Source organism: Homarus americanus, unplaced genomic scaffold, assembly GCF_018991925.1.
Source record: "Homarus americanus isolate GMGI-L3 unplaced genomic scaffold, GMGI_Hamer_2.0 scaffold32583, whole genome shotgun sequence".
In the NCBI taxonomy this organism is placed as follows: domain Eukaryota; kingdom Metazoa; phylum Arthropoda; class Malacostraca; order Decapoda; family Nephropidae; genus Homarus; species Homarus americanus.
This window is the reverse complement of record NW_024713129.1, coordinates 34,204,121-34,225,202: the sequence shown is the minus strand read 5'-3', so window position 1 is coordinate 34,225,202 and position 21,082 is coordinate 34,204,121. Positions and strand designations below refer to the sequence as shown.

General features: G+C 46.6%; 1 protein-coding gene across 7 annotated transcripts in view; it reads left to right on the top strand.

Annotated features, from left to right (window-relative positions):
* LOC121869924 overlaps positions 1-21,082 on the top strand; it is a 127,796-nt gene that overhangs the window by 56,008 nt on the left and 50,706 nt on the right. The window contains exon 1 of one of the 7 annotated variants that reach the window (XM_042371492.1): positions 9,710-10,038. The exons of the other annotated variants lie outside the window; for them this stretch is intronic. Within the exon in view, the coding sequence (XP_042227426.1) occupies positions 9,978-10,038 (61 nt within the window). The 5' untranslated portion in view covers positions 9,710-9,977. Of the gene's footprint in view, positions 1-9,709; positions 10,039-21,082 lie in introns of those variants that run through there. 7 annotated transcript variants of the gene reach the window in all.

The following is a 21,082-nucleotide window of genomic DNA, read 5'->3' as shown; positions in this document are numbered from 1 at the left end:
TGTAGGTGAGACAGACAGTCAGACAGACAGACAGGTCAGGTGGTGGGTGTAGGTGAGGACAGACAGCTAGACAGACAGGTCAGGTGGTGGTGTAGGTGAGGACAGACAGCTCAGACAGACAGGTCGTGGTGGTGATGTGTCGGTGAGACAGACAGTCAGACAGACAGACAGACAGGCCAGGTGGTGGTGTAGGTGAGACAGACAATGACAGACAGGTCGGTGGCGGTGAGGCCCAGACAGTCGGACAGACAGGGTCAGGTGGTGGTGTAGGGAGGACAGACAGTCGGATGCAGACAGTTTTAGGGGTGGTGGTGTGTGTGAGGACAGACAAAACAACAGACAGGCTCAGGTGGTGGTGTAGGTGTGTGGACAGACAGCCTGACAGACACACAGGTGGTGTAGGTGAGGACAAGATAGCCTGACAGACAGGCTGGTGGTGGTGTAGGGGTGGAGACAGACAGGTCGGTGGTGGTGTAGGAGACAGACAGGTGGTGTAGGTGAGACAGACAGTCAAACAGACAGGTCAGGTGGTGGTGAGGACAGACAGCCTGGATGGACAGTTTTAGGTAGGTGAGGACAGACAGCCTGGGATGATGGTGGCTCAGGTGGTGGTGTGTAGGTGTGATGGGTATCAGCCCAGATGACAGGCTCAGGTGGTGGTGTGAAAGGAGACAAGACAGCCTGTATCAGGGACAGTTTAGGGGTGGTGGTGTAGGTGAGGACAGACAGCCTGGACAGACAGGCTCAGGTGGTGGCAGGGTGTGGACAAGACAGCCAGACAGACAGGCCTGTGTGGGTGGTGTAGTGGCGGAGGACAGCCTGGGACAGGCCGGTGGTGAGGACAGACAGCCAGACAGACAGGTCGGGTGGGTGGTGTAGGTGTGGACAGACAGTCAGACAGACAGGTCAGGTGGTGGTGTGGTGGAGGACAGAAACAGGACAGACAGGTCGGGGTGGTGTAGGTGTGACAGACAGCCTGTGACAGACAGGTCGGTGGTGTAGGTGAGGACTAAGACAACAGACAAGATTATGTGGGGTGGTGGTGTAGGTGCAGGACTGCGATTGCGGCCTGTGGGTGGTGTGCAGGTGATACTGTGACAGGCCTGTGTGGCAGGTGCAGGTGAGGGACAGACAGGCCTGGGGTGGTGGTGAGGACAGACAAATGGGATGGGATTGGTAACAGGTGGTGGTGTAGGTGGAGACAGACAGTCGAACAGACAGGTCGGGTGGTGGTGGTGATGAAGGCAGGTGTCGGGGTGGTGGTGTAGGTGAGACAGAGCAGCCGAGACAGGTCAGGTGGTGGTGTAGGTGAGACAGACAGGTCGGGGTGGTGGTGTAGGTGGAGACAGAGGTCAGGACAGACAGCCTGTGTGGTGGTGTAGGTGAGGAACAGACAGCCTGTGGACAGACAGGTCGGGTGGTGGTGTAGGAGACAGACAGTCAGGTCAGACAGGTCGGTGGTGTGTGAGGTGAGACAGACAGTCAGACAGACAGGTCTGGTGTTGGTGCAGGAGGACAAGATGCGCCTGTGACAGATGGCTCTAGTGGTGGTGTAGGTGAGGACAGACAGTCAGACAGACAGGTCAGGGTGGGTGGTGGGACATGCATGCCCACAGATACAGGCTGTGGTGGTGTAGGTGAGACAGACAGCTGGACAGACAGGTCTGGTAAGCGGTAGAGAGCAGGACAGTCAGACAGGTCGGGTGGTGGTAGAGGACAGACAGTCAGGACAGACAGGCCAGGTGGTGTGTGGTGTGTGAGGACAGACAGTCAGACAGACAGGTCAGGTGGTGGTCTAGGTGGAGGACAGGACAGCCTACTGTGACAGGTCTGGTGTTGGTGTAGGTGAGGACAGACAGTCAGACAGACAGGTCGGGTGTGGTGGTGTAGGTGAGCAGACAGCCCAGATTGCAGGGGTCAGGTGGTGGTGTAGGTGAGCTACTAAGACAGCCCAGAGAGACAGGCCAGGTGGTGGTGTAGGTGAGGACAGACACTGTATGGAGACAGGTCGTGGTGGTGGTGTAGGTGGAGGACAGACAGCCTGGGACAGACAGGCCTGGGGTGGTGGTGTAGGTGAGCACAGACATAGTCAGGTGGTGGTGCAGGTGAGCACAGACAGCCTGGAGCAGACAGCCTGTGTGGTGCAGGAGGACAGTCAGACAGACAGGTCAGGTGGTGGTGTGTGGAGGACAGACAACAGACAGACAGGCCTGGGGTGGTGGTGTAGGTGAGGACAGACAGGTCAGGTGGTGGTGTAGGTGATGACAGACAGCCGTGACAGACAGGTCAGGTGGTGGGTGCAGGTGATGGACACAGGTCGGTGGTGCAGGAAGTGAGGACAGACAGGTCGGTGGTGGTGTGTAGGTGGAGGACAGACAGCCTGACAGACAGGCTGTGGGTGGTGGTGTAGGGGGAGACAGACAGCCGACAGACAGGTCGTGGTGGTGGTGTAGGTGAGACAGACAGACAAACAGACAGGTCAGGTGGTGGTGTAGGTGGAGGACACAGTCAGACAGACAGGCCGGGTGGTGGGCGGGGTGAGGACAGACAGCTGGGACAGACAGGCCGGGTGGTGGTGGGTGTAGGGTGAGGACAGACAAGACAAATGACAGGCCAGGTGGTGGTGTAGGTGAGAGACAGACAAATGACAGACAGGTCGGTGGTGTGTAGGTGAGGACAGACAGACAAACAGACAGTTTAGGGGTGGTGGTGTAGGTGAGGCTGCAACAGACACAGGTCAGGTGGTGGTAGGTGAGGACAGACAACAAACAGACAGGTCAGGCGGTGTGATTATGACCAGACAGGATATATACAGGCCAGGTGGTGTAGGTGAGACAGACAGCCAGACAGACAGGCCAGGTGTGTGGTGGTGTGTAGGGTGAGGACAGACAGCCTGTGATGGTGACAAGTCAGGTGTGTAAGTAGAGACAGCCTGGAAGGCAGACAGGCCTGTAGTGGTGTGTAGGTGAGGACAACAAAATGATGTGCCTGGGTGGTGGTGTAGGAGGCAGACAGTCAAACAGACAGTGGTGGTGATGGAGGACAGACAGCCTGGGAGAGAGAGAAATGTGTGGTGGTGTGGTGAGGACAGATCAGACAGGTCAGGTGGTGGTGTAGGTGATGACAGACAGCCTGGACAGACAGGTCAGGTGGTGGTGAGATGACAAGAAATGAGATGGTGGTCGGTGGTGGTGTAGGTGAGACAGACAGCCCGACAGACAGTGTGGTGAGGGAGAGGACAGACAAATGACAGACAGGTCAGGTGGTGTGTGAGGGGTGGAGGGACTACTGGTGACAGTCAGACAGACAGGTCAGGGTGGTGGTACAGGTGAGGACAGACAGTCGGACAGACAAGCCAGGTGGTGGTGTGTAGGTGGAGACAGACAGCCTGTGACAGACAGGCCGGGTGGTGGTGTAGGTGAGGACAGACAGCAAACAGACAAGCCAGGTGGTGGTGTAGGTGAGGACAGACAACAGACAGACAGGTCGGTGGTGGCAGTAGGTGAGGACAAGATTGAAATGACAGACAGGTCGGTGGTGGTGCAGGTGATGACAGAACAAACAGACGTCAGGTGGTGGCGTGAGGTGGAGACAAGGCATGGTCAGGTGGTGGTGCAGAGACAAAGACAGGTGCGGTGCAGGTGGAGGACAGACAGGGTCGGTGGTGGTGTAGGTGAGGACAGACAGCCTGGACAGACAGGTCGGTGGTGGGAGGTGAGGACAGACAAATGTGACAGACAGGTCAGGTGGTGGTGTAGGGGTGGACACAGCCAGACAGACAGGTCGTGGTGGTGTGGTGTGTGTGAGGACAAGACAGGAATGTGTGGGTGGTGTAGGGTGGAGACAGACAGTCGGGACAGACAGGTCGGGTGGTGGTGTAGGTGAGGACAGACAGACAGACAGACAGGTCGGGTGGTGATGTAGGTGGAGGACAGTGCAGGAAACAGACAGACAGGTCGGGTGGTGGTGCAGGGGAGTCAGACAAGATTGGTCGGTGGTGGTGTAGGTGAGTGACAAGACAACAGACAGACAGGTCGCAGGCGAGGTGAGATTGCATACTGGACAGACAGGCTCCGGTGGTGGTGCAGGGTGAGCACAGACAGCCTGGACAGAGATGGTAAATGGGGTGGTGTGTAGGGGTGGAGACAGACAGGTCGGGTGGTGTGAAAGAGACAGACAGGCTCAGGTGGTGGTGTAGGTGAGACAGACAAACATGTGGCTCAGGTGGTGGAAGAGGGAGGTACAATGGGACAGACAGTGGCCAGGTGGTGCAAAGGAGGACAGACAGTCAGACAGACAGGCCTGTAGGTGTAGGGGGAGGACAGACAAACAGACAAACAGTGGTGTGTAGGAGGACATGACAAAACAGACAGACAGGTGGGGTCAGTGGTGTGAAAGTGGAGGACAGACAACAGACAGACAGGTCAGGTGTGGTGGTGTAGGGTAGAGGACAAGACAGCCTGTGACAGACAGGCTCAGGTGGTGGTAGGTAGAGACGCACATTGAACAACAGACAGATTATATTCTGGTGGTGGTGTGAGGTGAGACAGACAGTCAGACAGGTCAGTGGTGGTGGGAGGACAGACAAACAGACATGTGTGGGGTGTGAGGGAGGACAGACAGTCAGACAGACAGGTCAGGTGTAGGTGGGAGGACAGACAGCTGGGGACAGACAAGTCAGGTGTGTAGGGTGGAGGACAGACAGCCAAACAGACAGGCTGTGTGTGTGTAGGTGAGGAGCAGACAGCCACTGGTGACAGTGGCTCGGGTGGTGGGTGTGAGGAGGACAGACAGTCAGATGTAGACAGGCCTGTGTGTGGTGTAGGTGAGGACAGACAGTCAAACAGACAAGTCAGGTGGTGGTGTGTAGGTGGGAGGACAGACAGGTCGGGGTGGTGGTGTAGGGGTGGAGACACAGTCAGATTCCACAGGTCGGGGTGGTGTGGTGCAGGTGAGCACGCACAACCACAGACAGGTCGGTGGTGGGGGGTGGGAGGACAGGATGGGAAACAGACAAGTCAGGGTGGTGGTGTGGGAGGACAGACAGCCGGGTGGGTGGGTGTAGGGTGAGGACAGACAGGCAGGTCAGGTGTGGTGCAGGACAGACAACTGGGGACAGACAGGTGTGGAAAGGAGACAGACAGTCAGACAGACAGGCCAGGTGGTGTGGGGAGGACAGGCTCAGGTGTGTAGGTGAGGACAGACAGCCTAAACAAGACAAGCCAGGTGGTGGTGTGTGGTGTGGAGGACAGACAGGCTGTGGTGGTGTAGGTGAGGACAGACAATGACAGACAAAGTCTGGGTGGTGGGGTAGGTGGAGGATGGTATGAAATAGACAGACAGAGGTCAGGTGGCGTGGTGTGTAGGGGAGAATGGGTGACAGCCTGTGACAGACAGGCTCGCGATGACGGTGGAGGACAGACAAATGACAGACAGACAGACAGGTCAGGTGGTGTGTAGGAGGACAGACAGCCAGACAGATGCAAAATGGGTGGTGGTGTAGGTGAGGACAGACAGTCAGACAGACAGGACAGGTCAGGGTGGTGTGTGAAAGGAGGACAGACAGTTAGACAGACAGGCCAGGTGGTGTGTAGGTGGAGGACACAAATGGACAGGACAGGTCGGTGGTGATGTGTCGGTGAGGACAGACAGCTCAGATGCACAGACAGACAGGTCAGTGGTGGTGTAGGTGGGTGACAAGACAGCCCACATGTGCCTAAGTGGTGATGTGTCGGTGGAGTGACAGTGACAGATTAAGACAAGAGTAGGTTTGAGGGTGGTGTAGGTAGGTATAACAGACAGGTCGGTGCAGCATGTGTCGGTGATGGACAAGAGGTCGGGTGGTGGTGTGCAGGTGGAGACAGACAACTGTGAGACAGACAGGCTGGTGGTGGTGGGTGATGGCACAGGACAGGCCGGGTGGTGGTGTAGGTGAGGACAGACAGTTAGACAGAGACAGGTCAAGTGTGTGTAGGGGAGGACAGACAATGGCTGTGTGATGGTGCCTGGGTGGTGGGGGTGTAGGTGAGGACAGACAGCCTGAGCGTGACAGTGCCTGGGAGGAGACAGACAGTCAGACAGACAGGTCAGGTGGTGGTGTAGGCGGAGGACAGCAGACAGCCTGTGACAGATGGCAGAAAGGTGTAGGTGAGGACAGACAGTCGGACAGACAGTTCGTGGTTGTAGGTGAGACAGCAGCCTGCATGTGCAGGTCGGGTGGTGGTGAGTGGAGGACAGACAGTCAGACAGAACAGGCCGGTGGTGGTGTAGGGAGGATAGACAGCCTGTGACTGATGTGTCTGGGGTGGGTGGTGTAGGTGAGGTGACAGAGTTGTTTTGCATTATACAGGTGGTGGTGTGTGGTGAGGATAGACAGCCTGGACAGACAGTCTGGGTGGTGGGCAGGAGGATGACAGCCGCATTGCACATGGGTGGTGGTGTAGGTGGAGGACAGACAAAATGAAGGCACAAAGCCTGTGGTTGTGTAGGAGGACAGCACAGCCGTGATGGGCAGGTCGTAGTGGTGGTGAAAGGAGACAGACAGTCAGATGTGACAGGCCAGGTGGTGTGTAAAGAGGATGGAGCTAGTCGGGACCACGGCGGTCAGGTGGTGTAGGTAGGACAGACAAATGGACAGACAGGTCAGGTGGTGGTGTAGGTGAGAGGATAGACAGTCGGACAGACAGTCTGGGTGGTGGTGTAGGTGAGGACAGACAGGCCTGTGACAGATTGAGGGTGGTGGTGGTGCAGGTGGAGACAGACAGCCTAGACAGGCAGGCTCTGTGGTGTGGTGAAGTGGTGGTGACAGACAGTCAGACACGCCGGTGGTGGTGTGGGTGAGGACAGATTAAAATGTGACAGATTATATCAGGTGGTGGTGTAGGTGAGGACAGACAGAACAGTGGTGGTGTAGGTGAGGACAGACAGCCAGCAGACAGGTGGTGTGTAGGTGGAGGACAGACAGGCCCAGGTGGTGCGGTGGTGAGGACAGACAGGCCAGGTGATGGTGGTAGGTGAACATTAAGACAGGCCAGGTGGTGGTGAGGTGAGGACAGACAGTCAGACAAGATTAAGTACCAGGTGGTGCAGGCGGAGGACAGACATCGACACAGACAGGTCGGGTGGTAAGTGAAGCTGAGGACAGATTGTATCGTGACAGACAGCCCAGGTGGTGTAGGAGGACAGACAGTCAGACAGACAGGCCTGGGTGGTGGTGTAGGCAGGAGGACAGACAGGTCGGGTGGTGGTGCAGGCTGGAGGACAGACAGTCAGACAGACAGGTCAGGTGGTGGTGTAGGTGAGGACAAGACAGCCATGGTGACAGGTCGGTGGTGGTGTAGGTGAGACAGACAGCCCAGGTGAGGACAGACAGTCAGACGGACACGGGGTGGTGGTGTAGCTGGAGGACAGCATATCAGACAGACAGGTCAGGTGGTGGTGAGGTGAGACAGACAGTCCAGGTGGTAGGTGAGGACAGACAGGGCTCAGGTGGTGTGTGTGGGTGAGACAGACAGGTCGGGGTGGTGGTGTAGCTGAGGACAGACAGCCTGACAGACAGGTCAGGTGGTGGTGTAGGTGAGGACAGACAGCCTGTGACAGACAGGCCGGGTGGTGGTGTGGGTGATGGGACAGACAGTCCAGGTGGTGGTGTGGTGAGGCAGACAGTCAGACGGGGTGGTGGTAAAGCGGAGGGACAGACAGCCTGTGAGCAGACAGGCTGGTGGTGGTGTGGAGACAGACAGTCCAGGTGTGTAGGTGAGGACAGACAGGCTGTGTGGTGTAGGTGGGAGGACAGACAGTCAGACAGACAGGTCAGGTGGTGTGCAGGACAGACAGCCCAGTGGATGGTGTAGGTGGAAGACAGATGCACAGTGTGAAGACAAGACAGCTTAGTGGTGGTGTAGGTGAGGACAGACAGTCAGGACAGCATTGCACATTTGTGTGGATAGACAGCCTGGGACAGACAGGCCAGGCGGATGGTGTAGGGGTGAGGATTAAGATGTCAGACCAGACAGCACAAGTGGGGGTGTAGGTGTGGATAGGACAGTCAGATGAGGCAGGTGGATGTAGGTGAAGACAGACAGGCCAGGTGGTGGTGGGTAGGGTGAGGACAGACAGTCAGGCAGACAGGTCATGGGGGTGTAGGTGTGGAGAGACAGTCAGACAGACAGGCCAGGTGTGTGTAGGTGAGGACAGACAGTCAGACAGACAGGTCAGGTGGGGGTGTAGGTGTGGACAGACAGTCAGACAGACAGGCCAGGTGGTGGTATGGGCAACACGGCCGGGAGGACGGCGGTAGCGGTGTGTTCCCAGCGGCAGTATCGATCCCAGTGCGCATGAATGGCGGGGCGGCCAGCCTTTGTATCCACTCACTCACTCCTCCACTCCGCCGCCCCACACGCTCAACCCCACCACCTACCCCGCCCTCAACCCCGTCACCCTCCTTCTACTACCCCTGGCACCACCTACCATTCTCTAATCGTGTAGTTTTTTCTCTTCTTTTGTTGTGTCTGGCCGTCTTCAGCTTGGTGTGAACCTATGGTAGTTTTACGTAGAGTAGGGTGAAGGGAGGCTTGCGTGTTAGGGAAAGGGAAGAGAGGATAGTTCCGGTAGGGGTAGGAGGTCATCAGGGCCAGGAAGGTGACGGGTGGGTGAGGGCTCCCCTGCCAGTGTACGGAAGTGAGTGCACACAGGCGATGCGCTGTGGAAAGGGTGAAAATGAAATTGATTTAGTGCTCAGGTCGGGTGGCACCCAGCTCCCCGAGCGTCTGCGACTGCGTCAGAATTTGCAGGCTCCGGACAAGCCTTCCCGGCCCGGGCTAGGGTTTCGCCAGGTACTCATCCTTTTCTGTTTGCTTGTTAGTTCGAAACTCCTTGATAATCAGTTCCTCTGGGATGGCGCCCGCCCTTGAAATGTCCGACAGACCTCAGAAGTAGTGGTGTAGTGTAGATGTGTATCGTGTAGGTGTGTGTGTGTGTGTGTGTGTGTGTTAAGGCAGGTAGCCCTCCAGCTGACCACCACACAACCTTGCCTGCAGCAGACCTGCACCACCACCCTCACCAATGGTGCCGTATCCACCTTCATTACATCACAATCTTAAAACAGTACTGGTAATAACTTGATATCAGTGGGCATTGCAAGTGTGACCGCTCCTCTCTCTGTGTACAGCTTTGCTATTTGAAGGCCCTTGTTGGAGGGGAGTACATGGAGGACGTAGTGACGTGGCCCCGACATCACATCCTACTGCTGCTTCTGCCGGCAAGGCATCAAGGTCGCAGGAAAGTTCTTGGCAGTGAAGGTCCTGAACCTAGAGCGGCGGGCGGCGCCTCACGCCACCACCACCAACTTGAGATAATTTAGCCAATTATGCGAGTGCGAGGATTCGGACGGGTGTCTTACTACGCGCGTTGGCTACCCCTCCTCCCCGCCGCCCCTCCCCTGTGCGTACTCTACACACAGCCGCTACCCTCGTCGCCACACAGAGCCTGGCTTGTCGCCTCTGTGTTACTCCAACTCTCCTGGCCGCCCACACGCCCGCACGCCCACGTCACACCATACAAGAGGCCGCCAGGCACTACATGCACATGTGACGCCCGTTCTAGTACTCACCTTTAAGCTCCGTGAATGTAAAGTGGCAGTGTTGTGTCAACTGGCGTGGCCACTCATACGCGCCAACGCACCTCGGCCCGGGGATGGCACCGGACACACCTATTGACAACGTGTCACAAAGTGTGGAAGCCAGTGTCGGATTCTTCAGAACACAGGTGTGCATGTGTTAGTGGCAGCAGTACAGTGTGGAGGAAAAGGGTAGAGAGTGAGAGTGGTAAGAGTATCGTGGTGGTGGTGTCGACCAGGGCTGCTGCCGCTGCGCCTCGCGGATCGCCACAGTGCCCCGGCAGCGAAACCTTGCAACAGGCCAGGCGTACACTAATAAACTCCCCCGCCGCCCTGCCATGTGCATCTCGCCCATAGCACCATGAACTATACGGGTCACACTTGCATCCACTGGACCACCAACCTAGGGCGGCTCTGTCCAAGTGATATTACCTACTGAGTCTTAACTCCATCGTATATTTGTCTTAGCCCTGTGTTAAAGGATCCCGAGAGGCTGGCGTCAGCTTTGTCATTCATATAGGAATGTCCAATGTCCTGTGTTAGTGTTATCCCTCGTGAGTTTAGTGTTCAGTGAGAGCCTAACATCCAGAGAGACTCAAGTAGTGTGTTAGACAATTCAAGACACAAAGAACACATGATTATTTAAGCAATATTTCATAGCTTAGTAACATAAGACGTAGGCATAAATGTCTTTCTTCGTTTTATTTTCACTTTGTTTTTATTAGTATATTTTGCCATTGATAATGTTTTGTCATACCATTTGTATTGATTGAAATCTAAGGCGTTTCTGCAGTTACTAAAGTTTAATGATATACAGTATACTTTGTACTCGTTCCACTCATTTAAATCAAATTTAAGGATTTATCTATTTGGGACGTAAAGTTTTAGTTTCGGTCATCCGGGAATCTTGGTAATTTAACGACTGGAATCAGTAGTTTAGACAATCGTTTTTCTCGCAAATGACCTGACCGAACCTCCAAACTGGGGGCGGGGCATTTATAAGTCTTTTGCGAGGGAAACGACATAGAAGTGTCTTAGAATTGTCTAAACTACTGATTCCAGTAGTTAAGTTACCAAGATTCCCAGATAACCTAAACTAAACTAATACCATTTGGGACAATGCATTTCAGGATATATCTCTCTTATATATATATATATATATATATATATATATATATATATATATATATATATATATATATATATATATATATATATATATATATATATATAAAATCACAAGGAAAAGGGAAACAGCACCTTAGCTTTCGTCTTTATTCAAGACATCTTCAGAGCAACTGAATAAAGGAAAGCTAAAGTCAAATTTTCTTATCACTTTTCATTGTGGATCTACATGATATATATATATATATATATATATATATATATATATATATATATATATATATATATATATATATATATATATATTATATATATATGGGAGCAACAGAAAAATAATTTAAATTCAAAGTTATCTTTCAATTGATACTCCTGGTCACATTGGAAGTTCAGTCCTGTAATTTGTGACTACACGTCCCCAACAGGCACCTTGGCATCTTCACCCACTGTGGTAACAATGCCTCTTACAGTATGTCATGCCTAGGGACTACGCACTTTTCTAGTACTGAATTAATTTTCCCAATGGCGATGCACTGATATTGCAATCTGGTTCATCACATCATTTTGGGGTTCACATGAAGGTTTGTCAACCTAGCTGGTTTCACCAAATGATTTAAAATTTTAACACCACCTGCTGGGTATTAGGTTAAGTTAATGTTAGTTGTTTATTCATCACGGAGAATAAAAAGGGATGCCTAATCTTTAGGTAATTTCATTTTGGTTCCTACACAGCCGAGAGGCTTGTCCCTTATTAGATGCCTAGAGCCATCTACGTAACTCTCCCTTCTGCAGGATTTCCCTTTGGTGGCAAACTCTGCTTTAGTGCATCACTTGAATATTGTGACAACTAAGTCTGAAAGCTGGGGATCATTTCAAGATTATGAGGATAATTGCCTCACATCAGAAATACTCTACCTTTACTGTACTTGTACATATATGGGCTGTCTGTATACTGTACCTGTACTTGCATGCTTAATTCCATAGTGCCTCAGTATAATGACAAACTCTGCTTTGCACTCATTGCTTTACATTTGTGGTCCAGTACCTGGAGGCTCTCACGTCTGCAATCTAATGTTGACTTTTTTATAATAATTTTAATACTTTATTATGTTGTTTAAATTGCCTGAAAATGCTTCTGGTTCCTTTCAGTCACTGGGAACATATTTTCAGATATCTGAGGCCTGTCTGTACAGTACCTGCTCACTCACAGATAGATGATTGTAGTCATGATTAGTTATGCAAAAATGTTTTTTTTTTTACTTCGTTTTTTTATATTTTTTTTTGTATTTTTTTTCATTTCACTTAAAAAGATAATTGATTTGTTCCGGAAATTTATTTAGTGAAACCTTGATACATGTAAATCGCTTTTTTCAGACTGAGGTGCTCTGGTCAACAGAAATACTTAAAAAAAATGGAAAGATTTAATAAAAAAAAAATCTTATGAAATGAACAACACTTACTGAATACTGTACAGTGTTCTAATCAGATTTGCTAAAGGCTTACTGAGAACTAAGACACCTGAGTATGTAAGTAGGCTGGGGCTGATCAGGTGTTGCCGCATTCATCAGGTTTATTTATTTATTGATTCTGTATTATCTTCTCGTATGATTGGCCTCTTATGGTTTATGGTTCATCATGATTAATATAACGTTTTCAATGATAGAGAAATAACACAATACTGTATGTAATTTGTAATATGATTTGAAAATAAAAAGATACGCTGTATCAGAAAGTTATTTATTCAAGAAACGTTCATGTGAAGAAACGTTCGTGTGAAGAAACGTTCATGTGATAGCTTTCAGTAGACCAGCTTACAGCAGGGATCACTATAACACTTTGGTATTTGATATGGAGATACCTTCCTAAGAACGTTATTTACTACCTTTGAGTGTTATAAGATGGCTCAATTTGGCTACTTGTACTCTTAAATAAATGATTAATGAATAAACCAGGGTACATGCAAATAAACAATATTGTACACTACAATATTACTTATTCATTAATGATATATACACTACAATAGTATTTATTAAGTGATGATAAATACATGACTGTTCGGTACTAATTTACTAAGTGTTGAAGACACATTCAGTCTTTGTGGTAAGATGATCAGCTCTTTGCCCTTTGTAAACAAATGACTCATAAGTGTTCGGTGTGGGATTCTTTTTCGGGAAAGCTGATACTTTTTAAAGACCTTAGTTGCTTAAGTACAGTTATAATATAACAACTGATTTTCTTTAAACAGTTCAGATAACAGTGTTATCTCCATCCCTCTCCCTCTATACAGGGGGTATATTCAAATTTTTTGGACTGGTATCTGCCCCAATTAGTCCGATTTATCGAGGTAATTGTTATTTATTGTTAAGTGTGTTAGGTAAGCAACCACTGCATTTGTCTCGTGAATAAAGAGAAAATTGTATATTGTACAGTATTATAAAGATAAAAATAAGAACAAACAAGTGTAGGAGTATATTGCATGTGGAAGACGAGTGTTTATCTGGGAGCAGCTGGCTGGTAGGGGGGGTGGGTGGATCCCTCCCCTCTCTCCCCACAAGATTCCGTTAACACTTCTTTATGCAATTTCACCACAATTCTCAAATAATTTACGTTCATTTGGTGCCAGGTTGATAAAATATTATTCTCAAACAAAAATCAATCCAATTATCAGAACCTGTACTCAAATGTACTAAGTTAATTACTAAAAAGCCATAATTGTTTAACAACATAAAGCTGTACTCACTTTGTACTCAAATGTACTAGGCTAAAGGACTAAAAAACACTATCTTGTTCAAACTATGGGATTTTTATAATAAAATTAATTGTTTTCTTGCAAGGTTTCCAGCATTGCAAGTTATATTCTGCTAAGTCAAGTCAGGGACATTGTACTGTATAAGCCAAAAACTAAAACTCCCTAGACCGTATAGTCCTCCCTGGCCACCACCCTACCGACGAGGATTTTATAGGGGTAAAGGTGGTTTTAGACTAAAAGTTTTTCTCTTATAAGGTGACACTGACTTGACTGTAGGAGAATATAACTTGCATTGCTGGAACCCTTGCGAGATAGCAATTAATTTGAGTAGAAACATCTCATAGCATGCACGAGATAATTTTTTTTAGGTCTTTAGCGTAGTACATTTGAGTACAAAGTCAGTGCAGTATTATGTTGTTCAAAATTATGGCTTTTTCACTATCCCCAGTGGGCAAGATATTATGGCATTGAATGTTACAGAGTATTTCAAATAATTTATATTTTTAGTTCTTTACATATATGCGAATTCCCATGCAGTGAATGTGCATCAAGCTGGGGTCCAGTGTACAGTAAACTTGTGCCATAGCATTAACACCTTGTCATAAAGAGGTCCAGTAAGCCTGGGCTAGATTTATGTTGATTTAAGTTGTATTGATACCAGAAAAAATTCATATTATGCATTATTTTGGCTTTTTTTAACCTCGGCTTCGATGGTTCGGAATTTTCGCTAATCCGGAACCGGTCTGGTCCCAAGCTTCCTGGATTAGCGAGGTCCAACCTGTATTCTGACATGGAGCATATGTTTCCAACAAAACTCAAAATAATGAGCTTCTCAAAAATGGCTCAGATTTTGGAGCAAAGTTCATGAATGTCACCTGGTACCACTTAAAAGTTTAGACAGGTACAGTAATAGGTAGGGATAAGTCAATTTTAAAAGCCCTGTTTGAAGGTACAGTACAGTACTGTTCAAAACTGGGGCCGCATACTCAAAAGCATCTACGGGACTGTATCTCTTTGTTTACCCCGAATCTTGACTTACAGTCTCCGATCAGTATACTCAAAACAAATATTTGGCAGCGGACTCCGTAATCTAGCCCGTAACTTACAGCACCTCCTTAGGTGCTGTAACACGCTCAACCTGGATATAGTAGTCCTATTTCCCGATTGCATAAGAAAAGTTAATACTATATGTTGTGATAATGCTTGTTAGACTTGTTTTATCATAGAAAAATGAAGAAAAAAATGTTTTGTACATCAACATTATGTCCTAAAATATGATATTAGTTTGTCTTTTGAATTAATTTTTTTTTTACGATAAGAAGAGGCTTGGGTATTTCTATTTCTTGCAGAATGGAAGAGATGCAGCTTTTGTCTTCTTACAACTTTTCAAGTAATTTGCACTAAAATAGAAGATTTTTATTGTCCACATTTATGGTACAATTTTTGTTATGTCTGGGTAGACTTGCAGATAGACCTTATTAATGTGGTATAGCTGTAAATATCCTTCAGTAACAAAAGCCAATTATGAGGTCAAGTGAACATTTTTGCCTAGACTCCACCTTTGCTAGGACCACGTTATAACAAGTTATTCTGCCAATTATCCAATAAGTACCCATGACTCAGAGTTAAACAATACTTAACCCAATCTAAGTTCATCAAACCTAATAAAAGAGGGGTAAAAATTAAGTGGTAAGGCATTTTTTTTTCTTAGAAAGAGAATTATGTTCGTAGGTTTTTTATTCGATACATTTTACCTTATCTAACCTAACGTTACCCTACCTAACCAAACCAAGCCACAATGCACATGACAAAAATTAATTTCTCTAGAAAAATTTAGATTTCTTTTTTAAAAAGTACATTTGCAGAGATGACAAACTTTTTATGATCATTTCTCCAACATATCTGCAAATCTGTTGATGATATATAAATGTAACTTAGGATGCAACAATTATGCATTTTAACCTTTATGCATTTTAAATTTAGGTTAGGCTAGGCATGTTAAGGTTAGGTTAGGTTATTTAAGTAAGGTTAGGTTAGGTAAAGGTTAGTTTAGATAAAGGTTAGTTTAGGTAAAGGTTGGGTTAGGACTCGGTGGTTGATATACAGTGATCCTTCGGTTAACGAGCGCCTCGGTTAATGAGATTTCGGTTAACAATATACCTTCCATAAGATTCTTAACTTCGGTTAACGAGCAATCCCTCAATTAACGAGTTTCTTACAAGCGGACCTCAACATGTTTTCACTTGCATTTGGCGGTCCACCAGCTGTAGTATTAGTCTGCCAATACAGTAATCGGTTCTAGGGCTTAAATTCCTTACTATTTTAGTAAATATCAAGAGGTTTATACTATTCAATAATTTTAAAAGTTTAATATTAAATTTTGTAGTCATTTTAACAATTATTGAACAGGCGTCAGTCTCTGTGTCTTTCCAGTGGAGGTAACATCTTGCTTGAGACTCTCTTCAACTAAATGTTTTTTTTTCTGTTTCCAAGCAAATTATTGGTTATTTTGACATTTATTTTACATATTGACACTACGTAATGCAGTGCAGTGTTGATTTAAAGAAAATAATCTTGAATTACACCAAGAGAACTAAAATTTTATGGGTGAAATGGCACCATGGGGTGACTTCTCTTTCACCCCAATGCCTTCTTTTCTCCCTTCTCCTCCACCCCCATTCTAATTCCCATCATCATCATCCAGGAGCCTTCTACATACACACCTCTAAGTGAGTGTACTTTACTACCTTTTTTGTTGATTTTAGGCAATTTTCGGTGAGCTGGAACCAATTACCCAAAAACCCATTGAAACAATGGTTTCGGTTAACGAGTTTTTCGGTTAGCGAGCAACCTTCTGGAACGAATTGTGCTCATTAACCGAGGGACCACTGTATACGACTAACCCGCAAACGAGTTATTTGTATTACTGTTTATTTTCCTACTTTATTTTCATCAGTGAGTTCTGATATGGTAATCTTTTCTTGTGCAAAAGTCTCGTTTTGTAGATAATTAGGTGCATAGGCAAGCACTAATTTGTCTTCCCCAGCGGTAATGAGACCGGGCTCTGCTGAGGCACTTTTCCCTGGGCTCGTGGCAGTTTCATTTTCAGCATGACACATGAAGAGTGTTGACTGTCTTATATGGACGTAATTTGTGAATTTAAGGATAAAGACAACGAGATCCTTCAATTGCTCAAAGACCACGGCATTGTTCCTTTATATAGGGACTGTCCACACTGTGGGAATCCCTGTGCTTTCAGACTGGAAAGAAATTTTTTCATCACTTTCTCAATGCTTGACATTTCCCGCCATCACAATAAATCACTCGGTCGCCCGGGCTGCGTAATCACCGATGTGGCTGTATCAATTCACGTACAGAAAATGCCTCAAATGTCACCGTATCATAGTACTGTACGTTCTTTCTGTTTAATATACCTGGGGGGGATTGGGGGGGGTGGGCTCTGTAAGGAAGTTAGGTAGGTTTGTTTGGTTAGGTGGTTAGGTCTGTTTTTCCTACCAACAAATGTTAAGTTACATTAATTTTAGAAATATTCATTCCTTAACACATTTGCACAAACTACAACAGTGTCCACTATAAAAAAAAAACAGTGAAAATCCAGCGTTTTATGCCTGTATATTCGTTTTTGCTCAATTTCGCCCGCGGGTTAGTACTGAAAAATTAGTGGATAGGTAAAGGTTAGGTTAAGTAAAGTTAGGTTAGGTAAAGGTTAGGTTAAGTAAAGTTAGGTTAGGTAAAGATTAGGTTAAGTAAAGTTAGGTTAGGTAAAGATTAGGTTAAGTAAAGTTAGGTTAAGTAAAGATTAGGTTAAGTAAAGTTAGGTTAGGTTATGTTAAAAGTTAGGGGTATGCTCATACTAATTTTAGACAAAAAAAAGAGCATGATTAGATTACATTGTATTAAACAAAAGTTTGTGAGAAAATATTTTGTAAGAAAAATTTTACATCTTTATGCAATTCTCTCTCTCTATATATATATATATATATATATATATATATATATATATATATATATATATATATATATATATATATATATATATATATATATATATATATATATATATATATATATATATATATATATATATATATATATATATATATATATATATATATATATATATATATATATATATATATATATATATATATATATATATATATATATATATATATATATATATATATATATATATATATATATACACACACCCCGGTCGGGTAATTTTGTAACTCGCTTGACTACAACAGAAATGAGGAACCTCATCTGAAAACAGTTCCCTTGTTATCTGACATCACTTAGTGGCACATAAACATTAGAAAACAGTACTATCAAGCACTGGGGAAATGGCATGAAACATTAAGAAATTATTAACTCCACCATGAATAGACCTTAAGGGCACTCAACAAAATAATACCAGTCCCTGAGAACTGGGAATAAACAATATTAAGAAAATTATTAACTACATACACATTCTAAATACACCTTAAATTATTTCCTGTAACATACATCATACAAGCTCAGCATACCCCCATACTAAGGGGAGACAAAATGTTTCTCTAAGTACCCACTAGACTCCTGGTCTCGGTGTGTGACCATTCATTCACTCAGATAGCCTCAGTTTACACTCAGTACATCCATGAAATGGAAGAGAGTGGGGCCAGTTAGCCACTGAAACCTGTTCAGCTGAGGGGGGTTCTATTTTCCCATTAGTAAGAGGTTTTCACTAAACTGCCTGAAGATTATGTGGTACTATTGTGAACCGAGGTGGAGGAGATCTGGTGACCCCAAACGATCTTCAACCGGGGCGGACGATGGTCCCATGTAGTTAGTTGTCCACACAGACAGCTGGCTCCGCTCCAACCCTCAAACTGCTCACTCAACCGTGTGTGCTCAAGACAGCTCAAGACCCCCGTGGGCTCAGACCGAGTGGGCTCAGACCGACAGACCGCTCACACCGAGTGGGCTATGCAGAATCCCTGCAATGAACCCTCTGTTAGCTATTGTTAACTTATCCTCTGCCCTATCTAATCTCTGCCTGAGATCGAATAAAGCTTACTTGTTAATACTGACGTCGTACACAAAGGAGACCAGACTACGTGGGCGTTTTCCTGGACGCGCAGAGCAGCGTTCCACTGGCTCGACCGCTGCCACGCGACTGGGCCAGCCAGGCGTGCCCCAAGGCATGTTTGGGCTAGGGACCTATTTTCCGCACAACTAATAGCTTAATTTGGGCATACGTGACATATTTAGACTGAGAAACGATCTTTAATAATTTTTAATTTAATAACTCATTTAATTTCATGAAAAACGATCTTTACTAATTTTTAATTTCATAATTCACGTCCATATTAATTCGCCAGAGTATACTTAATATTATATGGGCGCAGTTCCAGAAGCTCTCACTACGTGCGGGCAGCACCACCATCACTCAGTCGACCTTAAATGACAAGGTATCGCCATTATTGGTATTTACGTCTCTAAATATCACACCGAAATTTCTAAATATTACAATCGACCCCCCTAAAAATAGACAGCGCTGTCCTCATGTGCTGAGAAAAGCATGCATACGACCCCCCTAGAAAAGACTTGTTCTAATACCTGCATCTCACACCTGCAATATGCTAAACGCAGCATTTCCGTCCTCCAATTTCCGGCTTCCCTTTTCTTGCCCACTGCTCCTCAACCTACGACGGGGTTAGGGACCCAAATCCAGGTCTTAAACCGAAAATGATTAAATGATACATAGAAAATCCAAAATGGGTGTCTCTCTTCTCAGCACCACAAAACTCTCACTTTTAAGCTTGCCAGCCATTTTAAAGTGAATTACAAACAAAAACTTCGTCAGTACACAGCGCAATCATTAACGTTGGGACTCGAAAATATGTAATTTGACAAAATTTGGGTACAACTGAAGCGGTTGTATGTCCGGGTGGTCGTAGGTCAAGTATGTCGTACGAGAAGTATGTGTGTGTGTGTGTGTGTGTGTATATATACAGCTAGACCCCGACTTACGACTACGTGGACTTACGTCCATTGGCACTTACGACCTGCTTTGACCATACGTTCGTACGGGACATACGACTGCGACCGTCGTAACCAAAAATATTTTCAAATGACGCGCGCATTTTCTATACCGAAACGTTTCCGTCCTGGGCGAGAGGGAGGCACGTCTTGGGTCGCTTTGTGGGTACACTCACTCAGTGGAGCGCTTTGTTTGTGTTTGGCTATCGTATCCTATACTGATCGCGCTGTGAACTTTCGTTATTATCGTATTTAATTGACTTTATAATGACTGGAAAGCGTAAAAGTGAGAGTGCTGGTGGTGCTCCAAGGAAAAGGAGACAGGCAATTACTTTTGAGATGAAGCTGAAGATAATAACACGGTATGAGAATGGAAAAACAGTAGCAACAATCTCACGCGACCAAGGTTTCTCACACTCGACTATATCCACTATTCTGAACGACAAGGAACGTATTTGTGAAGTAGTGAAAGGAACAACACCTATAAAGGGAACTATAATATCAAAGAAAAGACAAGGTCCTATCCACGATATGGAAAAATTATTGGTGATATGGATAGAAGACCAGATACAGAAGCGTGTACCCTTAAGCGTTCTAACCATACAGGCAAAAGCAAGAAGCCTGTTCCAAAGCCTGAAGGAGCAGGCAGGAGATAAATGTGATCAAACCTTTACAGGAAGTCATGGGTGGTTTGATAGATTTAAAAAATGCTACAGTCTACACAATGTTAAGGTGAGGGGAGAGGCAGCTGGTGCAGATGTTGGTGCTTATGGCGCCGTGAACCTCTAATGGGGACCACCCGTATCACTTAGGTGGTCAGAGTAACGTTTTACCAAATCCGGCTTCGAAACACGAGGATCCATATATATTTCATTAGCCCAATAAAGCACGCGGACTTCTACATACAATCAACACCTCAACCCGCCAGGATTCGAACCCACGGCCCACAAGCCTATGACTGTGACCGGGGAACGCTAACCGCTGGACCACCAGGATACTAAAAGCAGTCCTAGACTTTGTTATATTTCACACAAAGCCTGTTCAACGAGCTTATGGCGCCGTGAACCTCTAATGGGGACCACCCGTATCACTTAGGTGGTCAGAGTAACGTTTTACCAAATCCGGCTTCGAAACACGAGGATCCATATATATTTCATTAGCCCAATAAAGCACGCGGACTTCTACATACAATCAACACCTCAACCCGCCAGGATTCGAACCCACGGCCCACAAGCCTATGACTGTGACCGGGGAACGCTAACCGCTGGACCACCAGGATACTAAAAGCAGTCCTAGACTTTGTTATATTTCACACAAAGCCTGTTCAACGAGCTTATGGCGCCGTGAACCTCTAATGGGGACCACCCGTATCACTTAGGTGGTCAGAGTAACGTTTTACCAAATCCGGCTTCGAAACACGAGGATCCATATATATTTCATTAGCCCAATAAAGCACGCGGACTTCTACATACAATCAACACCTCAACCCGCCAGGATTCGAACCCACGGCCCACAAGCCTATGACTGTGACCGGGGAACGCTAACCGCTG